We start from the raw sequence: 20,324 nt of genomic DNA, 5'->3' as shown, positions 1-20,324 counted from the left end.
GGAGATGGACTACATGTTCGAGCAAAGTGACAGAAAGCACTATAAAAACGTTAATGGAAGGGTTTCCGAAAAGGGTTCAAATTTTCATCACTAGTAATTAAAATTATAAAAATATTTTTTTTTTGTAAATTGTAATAATATTTTGAATCAAATAAAAAAAAAAATAAAGCTGTAAGTTTAGTGGTTTCTTTTTTTAACATATATGTATGTTAAGAATTTTTCGATCTCACTCCTTATCTATCTATCTATCTATCTATCTATCTATCTATCTATCTATCTATCTATCTATCTATCTATCTATCTATCTATCTATCTATATCTATCTATCTACCTATCAATCTATCTATCTATCTATCGATCGATCTATCTATCTATCTATCTATCTATCTATCTATCTATCTATCTATCTATCTATCTATCTATCTATCTATCTATCTATCTATCTATCTATCTATCTATTTATCTATCTATCTATCTATCTATCTATCTATCTATCTATCTATCTATCTATCTATCTATCTATCTATCTATCTATGTATCTATGTATGTATCTATCGATGTATCTATCTATCTATCTATCGATCGATCTATCTATCTATCTATCTATCTATCTATCTATCTATCTATCTATCTATATATCTATCTATCTATCTATCTATCTATCTATCTATCTATCTATCTATCTATCTATCTATCTATCTATCTATCTATCTATCTATCTATCTATCTATCTATCGATCTATCTATCTATCTATCTATCTATCTATCTATCTATCTATCTATCTATCTATCTATCTATCTATCTATCTATCTATCTATCTATCTATCTATCTATCTATGTATCTATCTATGTATGTATCTATCGATGTATCTATCTATCTATCTATCTATCTATCTATCTATCTATCTATCTATCTATCTATCTATCTATCTATCTATTTATCTATTTATCTATTTATCTATTTATCTATCTATCTATCTATCTATCTATCTATCTATCTATCTATCTATCTCTATTTATTTATTTATTTATTTATTTATTTATTTATTTATTTATTTATTTATTTATTTATTTATTTATTTATTTATTTATTTATTTATCTATCTATCTATCTATCTATCTATCTATCTATCTATCTATCTATCTATCTATCTATCTATCTATCTATCTATCTATCTATCTATCTATCTATCTATCTATCTATCTATCTATCTATCTATCTATCTATCTATCGATCTATCCATCTATCTATCTATCTATCTATCTATCTATCTATCTATCTATCTATCTATCTATCTATCTATCTATCTATCTGTCTATCTATCTATCTATCTATCTATCTATCTATCTATCTATCTATCTATCTATCTATCTATCTATCTCCCGTTCTAACTATATTCATTGTGTCTTATCTATAGTTCATCCCATATATCTATTATTTTTGTAATTTTATTATAATATTTAATTAATTTTCTAATTGTATTCTTGTGTTATTACACTTCCATTGCAGATATGGTACTATTGTATCAGCCAAAGCTATTTTTGATAAAACAACAAAAAAATGTAAAGGTAAGTTAGTTCGGAGATTTTTCATTATTTTCTTATCATCCTCACAGATTTCTTAACACAAAAAAAAAATTACATAAAATTTTCTTACAAAAAAACTCAAAAGAAATTCAAGATATTTTACAAAATGATAATATTAAATAATAATTTTGTTCTAATAATGAAATTTTGTTATCTTTTTTATGTTCATATCTTTTTTTTTTTTTGACATATTCTACTTGTTCCCAAAACTTCTTTCTGAACATTATTTTTAATACAAAAAAAATATATTCGTTGTTATTTTCTTCTTCTTCTATTTCTTTTATTCTTTCTGTATATTTTCAGGTTATGGTTTTGTAGATTTTGAATCACCAGCATACGCTGATAATGCCGTTAAATCGTTGCAGGCAAAAGGCATTAAAGCACAAATGGCAAAAGTGGGTGTTTGGGTGCTACTTAGGCCGGCCATTGTACGTTTTTCTTTGTTCAAAATTTTTATTTCATTTTTTATGTTTTTTTTTTCTTTATTTTTTTGTTAACGTGCTTTTATGATTTTTTATTTTTTTTTTTTTTTTTGTTATAAATTTTCGGTTGTTTGTTGCATGCAAGTATAATTAGTCTTGAAGGAAAGAGTGAGTGCAAGAGGCAAGAAATTGTTTAAGAAAAATTAAATGACATTTTTTTAAGGAGTTTTTTTTCACGTTTAAAGAAAGACAGTCAGAAAATCTAAAAAGAATTCTTTAGATATTTGTTGTTTTTTTTTTGTAATTTTTTTAATTAACAAACATACATAGAGATTTTTACAGTTTATACAAAATTAAATTAAACTACATGTGTATATGTCTGAAAAACAAACTACAAGAGTTGAGGACCTAAAGGTATATCGTTGTACAACATGTATATGTATATATATAAAACAGCCCTGAAATCTGTGAAATATCTTATATTTTTTTCATTTGTTTTTCTTTTTTTCGTTAAAACACTTATAAAAGGACATTTAAGCAACGTATTTATGAGTGTTTTGTTAGATAATATTTTTTTCAGTTTTGTTTTTTTATTATTTTTTTGTAAAATTTCTTCTTTTTAGTATTTAGTTAAACAAATGGTGTTTTTTATATCCATTTTAAATTTATTTTTTTAAATGATTTTTCTTTACAAAAAAAGAAGGATTAGTTAGTATTTATAGTTACAGTTATTATAAAGTATTTGTGTAAAAACTTTTAAGTTAATGGTGGAATTATAGTAGTAAATATTGTTTTTCTTTATTTTTTTAATAGTTTTAAAAATAATTCATGTTTTTATATCAGAAATTTGGTTCCTTAATCATGTTGTTGTCATGTTAATGACATATTGGCTTTAAGGATTTGTTATAGTTGAAAATAGTTTTCTATAGAGTTGTAAAAAAATCTTTAAAAATATTCTTTTAAAAATAAAACTGAAATTTTATGGAAAATTTAAATTCAAAATACAATTTAACAAATAAAAACATTTTGGTATATTGCTGGTAGACCGTTAATACTATAAAACCATTTCCGTCCGTATGTCCTTTGAATCCATGAGAAGGACTTATAAGATTAAATCAAATCCAAAATTTTAAAAATATTGGTTATAGTCCGACGAGAATTATTTCAGAATTTTTTTACTTTAATTTTTATTATTAGTGAAATAAATAATATGGATATAAACTAAGATCTTTTTACAATCGGCCCACTCAATTAAAAAATAAAAAAGTTGAAAACTTAAGACCAAAGTATACTCCTCTAATAGCTTGAGTTGTGCTGTATTCGAATTTGGTGTTAGAATTTTTACATTAGAGGTTTTTAAAACATCGTGTCATATATTTAAAAAAAGTTTCAGGACTTAAGACTTCCAAAACGCTATGTCACATTCTTTAAAACTACTCCATAGGTTAGTCCGTAGACTTGTCCTTAGATTAGTACATATACAAGTCCATAGACTAATCCAAAGACAAGACCATAGACTCGCACTAGTCCGTAGACTAATTAGATTAGACTTGTCCGTTAACTTGTTTAGACCGTAGACCAGTTCATAGTATAGTCCATAGACTAGTTCGAAGTCTAGTCAATAGACAAGTCCATTCCATAGACAAGTCTATAGACCATAGACCAGTACATAGTTTTTTCTATAGATTGATTCCTAGTCTAATCCATACATTAGTTCATAGTTTGGTCCATTAACTAATCTATAGACTAATCAAAAGACTAGTCCGTAGACTAGTCCGTTAATAAGTCCGCAGACTTTTTCATGGACTTGTCCGTTAACTTGTTTGTAAACTAGTCCGTAGACCAGTTCATAGTCCAATCCATAGACTTGTGCGAATTCTAATCAATAGACAACTCTATTGTCTAATCCATACACTAGTTTATAGAATAGTTGATAGATTAGTCCATAGACTAGTCCATAGTCTGGCCATTAACCAATTCATAGACTAATCAATGGACTAACTCATAGATAACGCAATGGACAAGTCCATAGAAAAGTACATAGAATAGTCAATAGTCGTTGACAAGCATATAGAATATAGAATAGTAGAAGACTATAGTCCATAGACTAGTCTATAACTTGTATATAGACTAGTTTATAAACAAGTCCACAGACTAGTCTATTCTATGGACTAGTCCATGGTCTTTTCTATAGATCAATTCATAGTCTAATCCATACACTAGTTCATAGAACAGTCTGTAGAATAGTTCATAGATAAGTCCGTAGACTAGTCCATAGTTTGGTCCATGAACTAATCCATAAACTAACTCATAGCCAAGTCCATAGAAATGTACATGAAATAGTCAATAGATTAGGTAGTTGATGAGGCAATAGACTAGTCTATATACCTATACATAGACTAGTTTAAAGTCAATCCCATAGACTAGTTCATTTAAATAGTCTGTAGACTAGTTCATAGCTTAGTCCCTAGACCATTCACCAAATTATCAACTAATCTATAGACCATATACTATTCCATAGAAAAGTATGGCATAGTCCATAGATTAGGTTATTGACGAGACCATAGAATAGAATATATACTAGTCTATACTTGTCCACAGATTATTTTATAAGGTAATCTATTGAATAGCCCATAAACTAGTCTATAGACAAGCCTATATAGACTATTCCATAGATTAGTTCATAGACCAGTCCATAGACAGTTCACACACCAGTCCGTAGACTAGTTCATTAATAGTCCATAAAATAGTATGGAATAGTTTATAGATTAGGTCGTTGACGTGACCATAGAATAGTCTATAAACTAGTCTATAAACTAGTCTAAATACTAGTCCATAGAATAGTCCATAAACAAGTTAATATACTCTATAGACAACTCTATAGATTAGTTCATAGACCAGTTCATAGAATTGTCTATGGAATATATCAAAGTCTAATTATAAGAATATTTCATAGACTTGTCCACAGTCTAGACCACAGGTTTTTTAATCTTAAAGACTAGTCCACAGATGCATAGCATGAAGTAGTTATTTAACGGATGGACTAGTAAAAAGTTCTAGATTTTTTTAATCTTTATGACACGATGTTGATTTCGAAATTCGAATTCCACTTATAACTTATTAAAAAACTTTAATTCCACCATTTTGTTTTTAGTTTTGTAAATAACATTTAGTTAATTTTCAAAAGGAGTAGTTGCTCTACTCCTAATTACAAACTAATAAATAATAATATTAAAATATATTATATACATAATATTAGTTTTTTTCCAAAATTATAAGTTTCTTATATTCAGTTTAATTTTTCAAAATTTTCAAATTGAAACTATTATATTGAAAATTAGTATTACAAAAAAATTCGAATTCTTAATATTTGGTAGCTTAGTTTGTTTCTCAAATGAGAAGTTTAAATATTATTTTAAATTATATTTTATAGGATTTTTCTTTGAATAGAAAGTTAAATTCTACTTAAAATTTTATTTAAAAAAAATTTTTGTAGGATTTTTTTGTTTGTTCAAATATAGTTTTTCTTTAAGATATTTGTATAATATGTTAAATAAAATATATATATAATTTTTTAGTAAGTCATAGTTAGGAGGATTTAGTAGAGAGTTTTTTTAAATAAATAAAATAGAGTTAAAAATAAAAATTAGTTAAACTTCCAGTAATTGGCAAAGTTGGGTTAAAGAAATAAAAGCTTAGACATTTTCAAAACTGAAGAAAAAATGATCTACTAACACACTGTCTTCCAAAAAAATTATTACCGCTTCCAAAAAGCTTCCAAAAAGTGATTTACAAGCATAAAAGCTTCTTTTAAATATCACCAAATTTTTCAATTATCTATAATTTCCAGAAGATTTTACAAACATTTACAAGTTTTGTTATTATAAAACTTAAAAGCTTAATAAGCTTAATAAACTTTTATATTTTTATATAATAGCTTTAAAAGCTCAACAGTTTCAAAGATCTTCATTAAAAAAAGTCCACTCTCAAAAGAAATATTTTCTCTTTATTATTCTCCGAATATTTCCGGGAACTTTAAAGAAAATCTCTATCTCTCTCTATTACAACTTTATTTCTTGTTTACCTTACACCTTTACATTTATTGGAAGTTTAAATTAGAAGTATTTGATTATTACTACTACAACTAGACCTACAGATATTTAAAGTATTTAGTGTAGATATGGACCGGCCTTAGAGAATTAAACAAAAAAATACATTTATTTATTATGAGTAAAAGTAGTCTTATTATAATATAGTAGTTAATTATGTAGTTAATATTTACTCTTATTAATATAAACAAATTAATAATATAATTCTTCTGGATATATATTCGAAACAAAAGCAACAAGAACAAGATCCAACAAATTTGTATATAACAAATTTGCCACCATATTTCAAAGAGACTGATTTAGAGAAAATGCTATCCAAGTACGGGCATGTGGTATCGACAAAAATCTTATGTGATGCACAAATGAATTCAAGAGGTAAATATGAGAAATTGCAGAACTTTAAGTAATATAAAAACTGGGGAGGTTAAAATCATGTATATACCAAGTCACGTATATACCAAGCCATTGTCTTCAAACTAGTTGATTAACTGGTCGAGTAACTATTCTCTAAGCTTGTCCATTAAATAGTCTCTTCACTAGAATTTTAACTAGTCTATGAACTAGACTATTGTCTGCTCTATGGTATGTGGACTTGACTGTAGACCAGTCTTTAGATTACTTTATTAACTAGTCTATGGATTATTCTATGAACTGGTCTATGGACTATTCTATGAACTATTCTATGGACTAGTCTATGTATTACAGTCTGAACAAGTCTACTGAATAGTGCATTGACCAGTTTATGATATCGTTTATAAACTATTCTATGGATAAGTCTATTGGCTCGGCTATGGATCAGTATATAGTATATTCACTAGGAAAGTCGACTGAATAATCAATTAGCTAGTCAATTGACTGTTCTATTATCTAGACGAACGACTAGTTTATAGATTAGTCTATGAACTAGTTTATGGACAAGTCTATTGGCTGGTTTGTGGTGTGGAACCAGTCTATTGGCTAGTTTGTGGACTTAGCTATGAACTTATCTCTAGATTAGTCTATGAACCATTCAATAGGCTAGTATATGAACTAGTGTATGGCCTGGTCTATTGTTTAGTCCATGGACTGGTCTATCGAGTTGTCGATGGACCATGGACTAATCTGTAAATCAGTTTATATGAAGTAGTCTATGAACTAGTCTCTGAACCAGTCTATGGACTAGTCGATTGATAAGTCTATGGACTAGCACATTGGCTATAGGTTGGAATATTGATTACACTATGACTAGTCTATTAAGTAGTCTTTGGTCTAGTCCATAGAAAAATCTATGGTCTAGTCTATTGATTAATCAATGATCTACTCTATGGAATATTCTTTGACATAGTCCATGGACTAGTCTATGAAGTAGTTTATGAGTTAGTCTATTTACTATGCAATTGACATGTCTATGGTTTATGGATAGGTCTATGGACTGGTCTATCGACTAATCTATTTACTAGTATATGAGCTAATGTACTGAGTAGTCTGTGGGCTAGTCTATAGACTAGTCTAGGGATTAGTCTACGGACTAGTCCGTGCTCTATGGTATGTGGACTTGACTGTAGACCAGTCTTTAGATTACTTTATTAACTAGTCTATGGATTATTCTATGAACTGGTCTATGGACTATTCTATGAACTATTCTATGGACTAGTCTATGTATTACAGTCTGAACAAGTCTACTGAATAGTGCATTGACCAGTTTATGATATCGTTTATAAACTATTCTATGTATAAGTCTATTGGCTCGGCTATGGATCAGTATATAGTCTATTCACTAGGAAAGTCGACTGAATATTCAATTAGCTAGTCAATTGACTGTTCTATTATCTAGACGAACGACTAGTTTATAGATTAGTCTATGAACTAGTTTATGGACAAGTCTATTGGCTGGTTTGTGGTGTGGAACCAGTCTATTGGCTAGTTTGTGGACTTAGCTATGAACTTATCTCTAGATTAGTCTATGAACCATTCATTAGGCTAGTATATGAACTAGTGTATGGTCTGGTCTATTGTTTAGTCCATGGACTGGTCTATCGAGTTGTCGATGGACCATGGACTAATCTGTAAATCAGTTGATATGAAGTAGTCTATGAACTAGTCTCTGAACCAGTCTATGGACTAGTCGATTGATAAGTCTATGGACTAGCACATTAGCTATAGGTTGGAATATTGATTACACTATGACTAGTCTATTAAGTAGTCTTTGGTCTAGGCCATAGAAAAATCTATGGTCTAGTCTATTGATTAATCAATGATCTACTCTATGGACTATTCTTTGACATAGTCCATGGACTAGTCTATGAAGTAGTTTATGAGTTAGTCTATTTACTATGCAATTGACATGTCTATGGTCTATGGACTGGTCTATCGACTAATCTATTTACTAGTATATGAGCTAATGTACTGAGTAGTCTGTGGGCTAGTCTATAGACTAGTCTAGGAATTAGTCTACGGACTAGTCCGTAGACTAGTGTATGGTCAAGCCTTTAAACTAGTTTATGGTATATACTTTTGATTAGTCAATGATCTAGTCCAAGTGTTATTCTATATAGTAGTCTATTAACAAGTCAATGGATTAATCTAAATCTGGTTTATCGACTAATCTACAAACGATTATATGGACTAGTATATGAGCTAGTCTATGAACTAGTTCATTTAGTAGTCCATACTGACAAATCAATGGACTAGTTCATTGACTAGAATATGGAATAGTATATGGGGTTTTTTATGGACTAGCCTGTGGACAAGTCTATTAGCTCCCCAGTTTCAAATAAATATATTTTTCTTTTCACTAAGAATCAAATTTTACCAACAAAATTGTAACATTACTCCCTTTAGGTGTGGGCTTTGCACGCATGGAAAGTCGTGAGAAATGTGAACAGATTATACAGGTTTTGAATGGTACTACAATACCGGGTGCTAATGATCCATTGGTGGTGAAATTCGCCGATAGTTGTTCGTCGGCTAAAAAGAATTTATTGAAGGCACGAGATCCCAATAATCGCTCACGTCTGGATATATCGGCCGGAACCACAGGTATGGAAAGTATACCTGTGACCCCTGATCCAGGGGCTCAGCAAAATGGTAGTACAGCTGGCTATACTCGTTTTGGTACACCCCAAATAGGTAGTTATCCATTGGCTAGTTCTCCCTGGATACCCGGCTATATGATGGCAGCCGCGGCCACACAACCCGCTACGGCCTTCGAAAATCAGGTAAGTGATTTTAAGGTTACGGGTATAAAACCAACAGAATTGTCTTATTTTGGAATTTTATCGCAATAATAGTATTTACAATTGGCCTCCTCGCCACAACATTTGAGTGTTTCACCTTATAAGCCGGATTTGGTAAATGCCCTACAGGCTCCGGGCATGTATTTGAATGGTTCAGAGGCTGTTATGCAATATGGTGCTATGATGGGTCCACCTATGGGACCTTTACAGGTGAATTATATTTAAAATTTTTATGTATAAAATACATAATTTGCCAACAATATAAAATTATTTTTTTCTCACTATAAAACAAAAGAATTATTTGTATTTTAATTAATCCCACAATTTTCAGTATATAAGCCCTACATATCCCTATTATGCTCCAGCACCTCCTATGATTCCTACCATGTCTTTAACAGATTCTACAGATCAAACATTGAGTACTGCAGCTTCGCCTAATGGTGCTGCCTATACGCAATTCTTACATCCCTTAGCACCCAAGTAGATAAATTTACTATTAAGGTGAGTGAGAGAAGACATTTTTTATTAAAATAATTTTAAAAAAAAAAACTTTTTTTAATAATTTTTTTTTTTAAATATTTCAATATTTCTCTTTTTTTTGAAAAATCATGCTCTAGTTCTGTCTAATTCATAAAACCAGCGGAAGTGTAGTAAGAAACCAAAACATTTTTCCAATTTTTTGTGTTGAAAAAACTTAAAATTTAAGATTTAAAAAAAAAAACAAGAAAAAACGCTTTTTGTGGAAAAATATAAAAAAAAAACAAAAAAATATATAAAATAAAAAATTCAGCAATTAAGGCATTTTTTACATGAATTCCATTAAGCAAACAAGTTGGCAACCTTGTTTAAAACGCGGGTGATGTTTAGATTGATTGATTGAGCGTAAACATTATTAAACCCAACAAATATTTTTGTTTTCAACTGAAGACAATCCAGTCGGGGAAAGAATCTAATGAATAAAAACCAGTAAAGAAATAAAATAAAAAAAGAAAATTTAAAAATTTAAGTGAAAAAAATAAAAAAAAAATAATTTTGTTTTTTGTTTTTAATTTTTAATGATTTTTATTTTTTGGTAGTGTAATATTTAATAATAATTATAATATTATAAACAATTCTGCTCTCGTCTTATTTTAATTTTTGAGTAATTTTAAGCTGCACTTTCCTTTTTTAACTTTCTACTTTTACAACTCGCCTCTTTATCTCTTTACTTTTATTAATTAAAATATAAGATAATCGGAGCCCTCATTCTAAATCGTGTGCTCTCGGTAATTTATAATTCTTAGAAGTCATCATGTTTTTTGATTTGTTTAGTTTAAGTAGTTCAGTAATAAATTAATGAATGTTTTTTTCTTTACAAAACCCCCCTCTTTTTCTTAAGCTATTTAAACTATTTTTGTAAAATTTTCCAAAAAAAAAAAAGATTAAACAAAATAAATCGAAAAAAAATTTAATCCAGTAGTTCTTAAATGAAAAAAAAAATTGTAGTAGTATAACAGAAAAAAAAATAAAATAAAAAATGGTAATAGAAACCATAAATAAAAACAGAAAGAAAACCATGTTTTTAAATTTAAGTCAAAAGAAAAAAAGAAAAACAGTAACAACATAAAAAAATTATTGTGGATGTATTATTTATTTTGAATAAAAACGAAAAACTTTGAAAATATTTTTAAGAAAAAAAATCGAATGTGTTTTTATTTAATTGTGGCCGATATTAAAAAAATGCGTAAAACTCAAAGGTAAGTAATAATTTTTTTATGTTTCAAAAATCAAAGAAATTATTTTAATTTCATTTTAAATAAACTTCAAAACCACCAGAGTTTTTAATATTAAATTTAATTCGCATAATAAAGGCAAATATCAGCTTTAAGATTATGTACATATATTCCTAACAATGCCACGCCCACTTCTTTATTTTGAAGATTTATGTAAATTCTTAAGGGAGCTGAAAATGTCTAGATAGATAGATAGATAGATAGATAGATAGATAGATAGATAGATAGAGAGATAGATAGATAGATAGATAGATAGATAGATAGATAGATAGATAGATAGATAGATAGGTAGATAGATGGATAGATGGATAGATTGATAGATGGATAGATGGATAGATGGACAGATAGATAGATAGATAGATAGATAGATAGATAGATAGATAGATAGATAGATAGATAGATAGATAGATAGATAGATAGATAGATAGATAGATAGTTAGTTATTTCGTCGTCTAGTCTATAATGTTGTTTATAGTGAGGTCTACATCTACTACATTATAGACTAGACTATGAGCTGAAAGGTCAAAATCGGAAAGTTTGCTACCTACAGAGTGCGTTTGAATTCAGCATGGGATTTTACCAGTTAGTAAGTTGCTAAGTTGAGCTAAAAGGTCCAAATCGAAAAGTGTCAACCTGCTGAGTGCGTTTCTAGCAAATATTAGTCTCACGCTCACTATGGGCTCAATTAAAGAAAAATCGGAATGAAATATTGGTCCGAGCTCTATTTTGAGGTCATTTTTGGATTCGGCATGACATTTTACCAGAAAGTTGTGCTTTCAGCCAGATTTTTTATTTGAAGCAATTTGTGATATTAAACTGTGGTCTTGAGATCTAGAGCTGCAAAAATTTTAAAGATTAAATTTCTCACAAATAATATCTATTGTCTAATCTATAGTCTAGTGTATAGTTTACTCTTACATAATTCAAAATCTAGTCTATAGTTCACACAACTTTAGTTAGTCAAGGCTATAGTCTATTTTACAGTCTTGTCTATTATCTAGTAAATAGTTTAGTCAATACTTAGCATAATCTATAGTTTTGTCTATAATATAGTCTAAGATCTAATATATAGAATGGTCTATAATCTTGTATATAGCTTTGTCTAGACTCTTGAGTCTCGTCTATTATAATATAGTATATAGTCTGGACGACTTTTGGTAGCCTAGTCGAGATATAATATTTTAATTTTTAATAAAACTCAATTTTTGTGTTTATTTAGTAAAATACAAAATTTCAGGTATTAAGTGAACATTACAAATACGTAAGTGTATATTTAAAAATATTCCAGAACTATAAGTAACTATGTCACGCAAAAGTAAAAAGAATTAAAAAATTTAAAAACTAAAATCTAGAAATTTAAAAATTTACCTTTATTATTTTTAACATCTTATGAAATATATTTTTGGGAAACCCCTATTGCTATTACATAAATTAACAGTAACATTTAACTGAACAGACCATTTAACACAAACACATAAACTAAATTTCAAGGTAACTTTTAGTTAATAGAAATGTTAAGTCTTTAAAAACACCAGCACCAATGTTAAATCCGACACATTCTCTGTTAAGTGCGCGTACTGTTAATGTTTACTAACATTTATTATTCTCCTAGTACAACTCTAATATAAAGTTAAGCGCATGTGTTGTTGCTAGATTTATTATTGTTTTGTTTTAATATTATTGTTGTTGTTGTTTATTTTATGCATTTGCCAATTCTCTAGTTCTCATGGTGAAATGTTAAATAAGAAAAACAAAGAAAAGCATAGAAAATAAAAAAAAAACAAATTAAATTGATGCGCTTTTTTTTGTGTTCGCTGTTGGTCGGTCGGCTTTTTTTCGTTCAGTTGAAAGAAGTAATAGAGAAAGCAATAAAGAATCAACAGCATTTTTATTACTATTTCGTGTGTTTAGTACGTCGGGGAATTATAATTGTGTTGAGTGTGTTTTGTTAAGTGGAATTTCTATAAAAATAATTAATGTAAAATAAAGAAATTAATTTAAATGTATATATTTCATATAATTGTTAAAGATTTGCTAAGAATATAGATTGAAACGATGAAAAGCTAAACAAAAAAGCAAAAGTGAACAAAAATTTGCAAGAATAAGGCGAACCAACAACAAAAACTATACAGCAAAATAGTCAGACCAGCAGGTGTAGTAAAAAGAAAGCAAAAACAAAAACTAACAAGACAAATCCCACCACAATTTGCAACAATAATAATAACAAAAACAGCAAAAACAGACTGAAAGTGCACTCGAGGAATAAGAAGCACAGGCTGACGGTGTCAGGGATGGAAAAGTCAGTAGTAAGGTACTTTTAGACAAGAATAAAATTGACTATTTTATGGACTACACTAGACGGCTTTAGACTAGACTTTGAACTAGGTTAAAGACTGGACTGAAAACTAGACTTTAGAATAATGTACAGAGTATATTACAGTGCAGTTGAGACTATAGATTAAACTAGACTATAGCCTAGACTACAGACTAGACTATAGCCAAGACTACAGACTAGACTATAGACTATGCTGTAGACTATATATACTATATACTTTAGAAAAAAACTATATTATAGACTAGACTATGGACTAGACTAAAGAATATAAAGACTGTAGACTAGCTTATAGACTATTTTGTAGACTAGACTCCAGACTAGACTATATACGTTAGAAAACTACATTATAAACTAGACAATGAACAAGACTATAAAATATACTTTAGACTATAGACTATGATGTAGACTAGAATCTAGACTATATTACATACTAAACTACAGGCTAGGCTTTATAATAGACTACAGACTACACTATAGACTGGACGATAGACTACATACGGACTAGATTATAGATTAGGCTATAGAGCTCACTTTATACTAGATTATAGACTATACTATGGACTTGACTGTAGACAAGATTATAGACTACGCTGTAGATTATATACTAGACTGTAGACTAGACTTTATACTAGATTATATACCGGATATGGAAAAGATTATAGACTAGGCTATAGACCTCATTATAAACTAGATTATAGACTAGACTATGGGCCTGACTATAGACTAGACTATTGAATGTACTATTGACTATAATATAGCCATACAATAGACTAGACTATAGGCTAAACTTTAGGCTAGACTATAGACATGAATATAGACTTGACTATAGACTACACTTTAGACTATATATGGACTATATTAGACTATACACCTCACTAGAAACTACATTATAGACTAGACTATGGAGTAGACTAAAGAATATAAAGATTGTAGACTAGACTATAGACTATTCTGCAGACTAGACTCCATACTAGACTATATACTAGACTACACTAAAAACTGAACTATAGACTAGATATCGACTAGATAGAGCTAGAATGAAGACTAGACTTTAGAAAACTACATTATAAACTAGACAATGGACAAGACTATAGAATATACTTTAGACTATAGACTATGCTGTAGACTAGAATCCAGACTATACTACATACTAAACTACAGGCTAGGCTTTATACTAGACTACAGACCACACTATAGAATGGACGATAGACTAGATAGACTATAGACTAAACTTTAGGCTAGACTATAGACATGAATATAGACTTGACTATAGACTACACTTTAGACTATATTAGACTATACACCTCACTAAAAACTACATTATAGACTAGACTATGGAGTAGACTAAAGAATATAAAGATTGTAGACTAGAATATAGACTATTCTGCAGACTAGACTCCATACTAGACTATATACTAGACTACCTATAAACTGATATCGACTATAATGAAGACTAGACTTTAGAAAACTACATTATAAACTAGACAATGGACAAGACTATACAATATACTTTAGACTATAGACTATGTTGTAGACTAGACTCCAGACTAGACTATATACTAGACTATAGACTGTACTTTATACTAGAATATATACTGGACTACACTTTAGACTGGACTATAGACTAGATATGGACTAGACTATAGATTAGGCTATAGACCTCACTAAAAACTAGATTATAGACTAGACTATGGGCCTGACTATAGACTGTACTATAGACTAGACTATTGTATATACTATTGACTACAATATAGCTATAAAATAGACTAGACTATAGACTAGACTTTAGGCTAGACTATAGACAAGAATATAGACTAGGCTATAGACTACACTAAACTATAGACTTGCAGATAAGAGTAAGCCTGTAGAGCAGAACATAGAATAGACTTTTGGTAAATATTTCATGTACACATACACATTTAAAAATTTCAATTGTCCAGGACTGGACTGCATTTTTAGTTTTGCAAAAATAATAAAAACAACCATAACAAAAGGTTGGTTTTGTAGTGGCACCCTGTTTAAAACGTACTCTGATGTGTGTTGTTGTTGTTGCTGCTGCTGTAATATTTTTTCTTAAAGTGTGAATGAATACCGTTCGTTTATTTGTATGTTGTCATTTTCAACTTCTTCTTCTTCTTCGTTTTAATAGTATTTACACTTTCTTGTGACGACGCTAATTATGCAAGTGGAAACCAATTGAATACAATAAATAAATAAACATAACAAATAATTTAATTAAAAAAACGTGAAAAATTCAACAACACCAATAATAAATAAATAAAAAAAGAAAAATAACAGCAAAATAGATTAAAAAAACAAGTATTTAGTGCATAAAGCAAAATAAACAACAAAAACGCCAAAAGTCGTTGAACTAAAAAAAAATTACACACGTAACAACAAATTCTCATAACGGTGCTTGTAGTAAAAACAGAAACTCAAAAACTTTATAATTAACAAGAAAAAACAAAGTGCAATATAGTGTAATAAGTACATATAGGTATAGTTTTTTAATAAAAAAAGTTAAAATTAAATTTTAACAAATAGGTCCGTCTGGTTTTTTGTGATTATTTTTTATTCATATTTGTGGACCCCAGACATTAACATACGTTTGTCAAACTTTATTCCTCTAACGCGCGCTCTCCCTCTCTTGCTGTGTGTTTCTTTTGCAGCAGAATAGTATCTCTCTATTTTTTGTAACATTTTACTTGTTATTGGTCTAGTAAGTAGAGTTGCCAACACATTTTTTATATTATATTTATTGTGGATTTCGTTTAGAGATCTGTAAAAGGAAATATGTGATTAAAATTAATTAAAAAATTGAAAAAAGGTTCAAAATTTACGCCTAAACTTCTGAATCCCAGAAATTACATTTTAATATCTTTAACATTGATCCCAACTGTTTGCAAACATTTTGAAACAGATCTTCCGATTTCCTTATATTACAGAACATTATAAAGCAAATTCAACTTTTTGAAAAAATAATGCTTTTTTTCCAATTTTTGAACATTAGGGCCATAAAAGTTAATTTTAAATATTGGACTTTATTCAATAAATTCTATTAAATTTTGTTGAATATGATCGTCATATAATATTTTTAAAATATAGATTAAAAATTCCCTAATAAGTGTTTCAAAATTTGACTACTGACCTCCTTAGTTTATGGATTAAAATTCATTGAGTTAATTAAAACTTTACAGATTAACTAACAATGTCTTTATTTCGAAATCTGCAGAGTTTACATCGCAGGTACAGCTAAACTCTATTAGGTATTGGTTCTATTTATATAGAGGTTTATTTCCTTATACATACATTTTTTATAAATGTCCTTGAAATCTCCCAAAAGGGTTAAAAGTTGATTAACAAAGTTCGAAAAAAACTAAAATTTGAAATTAATCTTGACCATAACTGAAAACATGTTTGTTTTGTTTTATAAAAGGACAAAACTCATGTTTAAGTAAGATTTTGTCACTTTTCGCACTCAAGTGCTCTGAGATACATATGTTAATGCCCTGGGGAATTTGCATAAAATTATTCAGCAAGACATTGGCCGAATTGAATATAGCTTTGCAGATTTACTATTTCGAAATCTGCAGTATTCAAATGGCAGGTACTTCTAAACTCTAAGGGATATTATTTCTATTTCTATAGAGTTGTATTTCTTTATATTCTGTTTATAAGTGTCCATAAAATCTCCTAAAAGTGTTAAAAGTTAATTAACAAAGTTCTAATAATGCTGAAATTTCAAATTGTTCTTGACCATAACTGGAAACAAGTTTGTGTTATTTTATAAAAATACAAAGCTTATATTTGAGTAATTTGTCATTTAAGTGCCCTGAGATATGTCAATGATCTGGGGAATTTGCATAAACTTATTCACAACTCTATAGATATTGTTTGCTATTGAAAACCTGCAAGATATCAGCTTTTTAAGTTTGATTGCTGAAGTCAAAACATTTTTGCGAACAGTTCAACTGCTCATGTTTTGTTTATTGCCTTTGGATCTAGTTTTCGAATATACGCATTTTTATACATATCGCATTAACATCAGCATCAGGCACATTTTTGAAATGGAGCCCTTTTTTGGTCCGAGAAATAAACATTTTATTACCAGCAATGGCTGAGCAATGAACCAGACCCTCATACTACATTTGTGATATGTACACGCAATAAACACGGGCAGAGGGAACATCTCTGAAACGAATTCCGTACTTATAGCTCTTTCCATTTTGTCCCTTCAGTGTTTTTAACAAGCCTCCATACGAGACGACTTAGTACATACACAATATATCGTCTTAAAATCCAATAAAGGTCTAGAATATATTACGATTAATTACGATCTACCAGCAATAAGTATTTCTCTTCCTTCAATAAATACTTTGATATAATCCCAATACGTACACTGTATAATATAGAATTATGTAAACATTGGCAACCCTATCCGCTACTAATACATAATATTGATACTGTTGGCATTTTGCAGCCATTGCCCTTAGATTACAGCCAAAAAACATATCCAACCAAATTATTGCATAGAGATGCCAAATTTCTAACAAGAAAAGTAATTTATACAACAAATAATACATATACAACAACATATTTTTCTACAACAATAGAAATTATTAAAATATTTTGAGAAAAAAAGAAACAACAAAGTTTAACAAATTTTTAGTGAATGTGCGTGTGTGTGGTTTTATTGTTTACATTAAATTTCCATAACAGACTGAGACTGCATTAGTGTGCCTATAAAACTTTACAAAAACTGATTTGCAAAAACAAAAAGAGTGAAATTCCTATTCTAAAAAAAAATTAACACCAACCCATCAATAAACTACTTTATGCTAAATTAAAACTAGCAACAACAATAAAGAATCTTCCATATACAAAACAGAAAAGCATCCCAATTATCTTATCTCTATTTATAAAACATTATAAAAAAACTATTCAAAGAAAACAACAAAAAATCAACTAACTAATTTGTTTATATTCATGTTTACTGTTATCTTAACGTAAAAAACAAAAAACAGCAACTAGAAAAAAACCAAAACAAATAACAAAAAAATAACAACAAATACCGACCACTTCAAACACAATTTACAGAAATTCATAACAAAAACAACGCCCGTTATTTTGCCGTCTGTTCTTCTTATAGCAAAATCATAACAGAGCAAAGAATCAATAATAAAAACAAACAACGTCTATCGTTCGTGTTCTCTTAAATCGTTTTATTCGCAATAAAAAGTCTCTCTTAAACGCCACAAAAAAAGTAAAAACAATTGCCGGTTAACTTTTGACATTTGCTTTTAAACGCGTTCGCGTATATTTGTTCGTGTGTGTGTTTATAAATAATAAAAAAATAAAGTGTTTAATTTCTTGTTTCGCCCCCGCGTTCAATTATCGTGTACCGTGAGTGTAAGTGAGAGTGAGTGTGTGTATTATTGCCATATCTATAGAAAATAATTAGAAAAAATAGTGTGAAAGTGTTTAAATTCTCATTCATCCCCATCACTTGTTTTGTTAAGCGGTTAATTGGTTTAACTTTTCTAATCGTCTACTGGTAAGTGGCCATATTTATTGTTTGTTGTTGTTTTTAACTTTTAATATGTATTTTAATTTAATGATTTTAATATAAGTTTTTAAATGGTTGCAAAGTTTCGAAGGGTTTGTAGTTGCCACCATATTAAGATTGGTAGATGGAGAAGAATTGGGACTGTTGCAGAGGGGTTTACTTCCCGTAAAAATGCCTAACTAACTAACTAACTAACTAACTAACTAACTTACTAAGTAACTAACTAACTTAAATATAAACTAAATATGTTTCTTATTACAACTAACTAACTAACTAACTAACTAACTAACTAACTAACTAACTAACTAACTAACTAACTAACTAACTAACTAACTAACTTACTAACAAACTTACTAACTTACTAACTAACTTACTAACTAACTACCTAACTAACTAACTAACAAACTAACTAACTAACTAACTAACTAACTAACTAACTAACTAACTAACTAACTAACTAACTAACTAACTAACTAACTAACTAACTAACTAACTAACTAACTAACTAACTAACTAACTAACTAACTAACTAACTAACTTACTAACTACCTAACTAACTAACTAACTAACTAACTAGGTAACTACCTAACTAACTAACTATTTTACTAACTAACTACCTAACTTACTAACTAACTAACTAATTAACTAACTAACTAACTAACTAACTAACTAACTAACTAACTAACTAACTAACTAACTAACTAACTAACTAACTAACTAACAAACTAACTACCTAACTAACTAACTAACTAACTAACTAACTACCTAACTACCTAACTAACAAACTACATACCTACCTACCTAACTAACTAACTAACTTAAATATAAACTAAATATGTTTCTTATTACAAACATGTCTAAAACTATTCATATTTTATATATATTTGTAGATTTAATCATCAGTGATGCATCAGCCGCGTTACAGTCCAGCTCAAACTTTACCTCAAGTACCTCCTCATGGAGGTATGAGGCCACCTTTACAACAACCAACACGTCCTCCAACATTTGCCAATGTAAGTACAAATTTAATATTTCAAATTGTAAATTAATTTTTTACTCAATATAATTAAGAAGTCCAAAGTATTGATCTAAGTAATATTGAGAATGATTTCAAATCATTACATAAGTTGTATTTTTATATATAGATAAAGTTAGACTTCATATAACACTAGAAGGATAGGGACATCAAAGCTTATTTAGTTACATATTCTTGCAAAAAAAAAAAAAACATTTTTTTGTAAAATTCGATAAAATAAAGAATTTGGTTGAGAATTGTAGTAAATCATTCTTAAATCGGGAAAATTTAGTTCAGTTCTA

General features: G+C 28.8%; 1 protein-coding gene and 1 long non-coding RNA gene across 11 annotated transcripts in view; both read left to right on the top strand.

Moving 5' to 3' along the window:
• Positions 1-10,043, top strand: part of LOC111681667 (protein alan shepard-like) — a 150,340-nt gene extending 140,297 nt beyond the window's left edge. Inside the window, exons 4-11 of one of the 4 annotated variants that reach the window (XM_046951342.1) lie at positions 1,512-1,570; positions 1,892-2,016; positions 6,353-6,494; positions 8,940-9,137; positions 9,228-9,316; positions 9,389-9,544; positions 9,666-9,835; positions 9,952-10,043. In XM_046951342.1, coding sequence (XP_046807298.1) covers positions 1,512-1,570; positions 1,892-2,016; positions 6,353-6,494; positions 8,940-9,137; positions 9,228-9,316; positions 9,389-9,544; positions 9,666-9,818 — 922 coding nt within the window. In that variant the 3' untranslated portion in view covers positions 9,819-9,835; positions 9,952-10,043. Of the gene's footprint in view, positions 1-1,511; positions 1,571-1,891; positions 2,017-6,352; positions 6,495-8,939; positions 9,317-9,388; positions 9,545-9,629; positions 9,836-9,951 lie in introns of those variants that run through there. The other 3 variants (XM_046951341.1, XM_046951340.1, XM_046951343.1) reach the window with 3 other exon arrangements.
• Positions 10,044-12,487: 2,444 nt separating this feature from the next.
• Positions 12,488-20,026, top strand: LOC124419983. 7 transcript variants are annotated; one of them, XR_006940968.1, is made up of 5 exons: positions 12,512-13,258; positions 15,315-15,333; positions 15,591-16,160; positions 17,922-18,995; positions 19,898-20,026. It is a non-coding gene; the product is annotated as an uncharacterized LOC124419983 (long non-coding RNA). The 7 variants fall into 7 exon arrangements; XR_006940967.1 differs by lacking the exon at positions 15,315-15,333 and having other exon boundaries at positions 12,488-13,258; positions 15,521-16,160; XR_006940971.1 differs by lacking the exon at positions 15,315-15,333 and having other exon boundaries at positions 12,494-13,258; positions 15,591-15,938; positions 17,854-18,995.
• Positions 20,027-20,324: the final 298 nt, after the last annotated feature.

Source organism: Lucilia cuprina, chromosome 5, assembly GCF_022045245.1.
Source record: "Lucilia cuprina isolate Lc7/37 chromosome 5, ASM2204524v1, whole genome shotgun sequence".
Lineage (NCBI taxonomy): Eukaryota > Metazoa > Arthropoda > Insecta > Diptera > Calliphoridae > Lucilia > Lucilia cuprina.
Note: the sequence above shows the minus strand (reverse complement) of the source record. Positions and strands in the feature narration are given on the sequence as shown.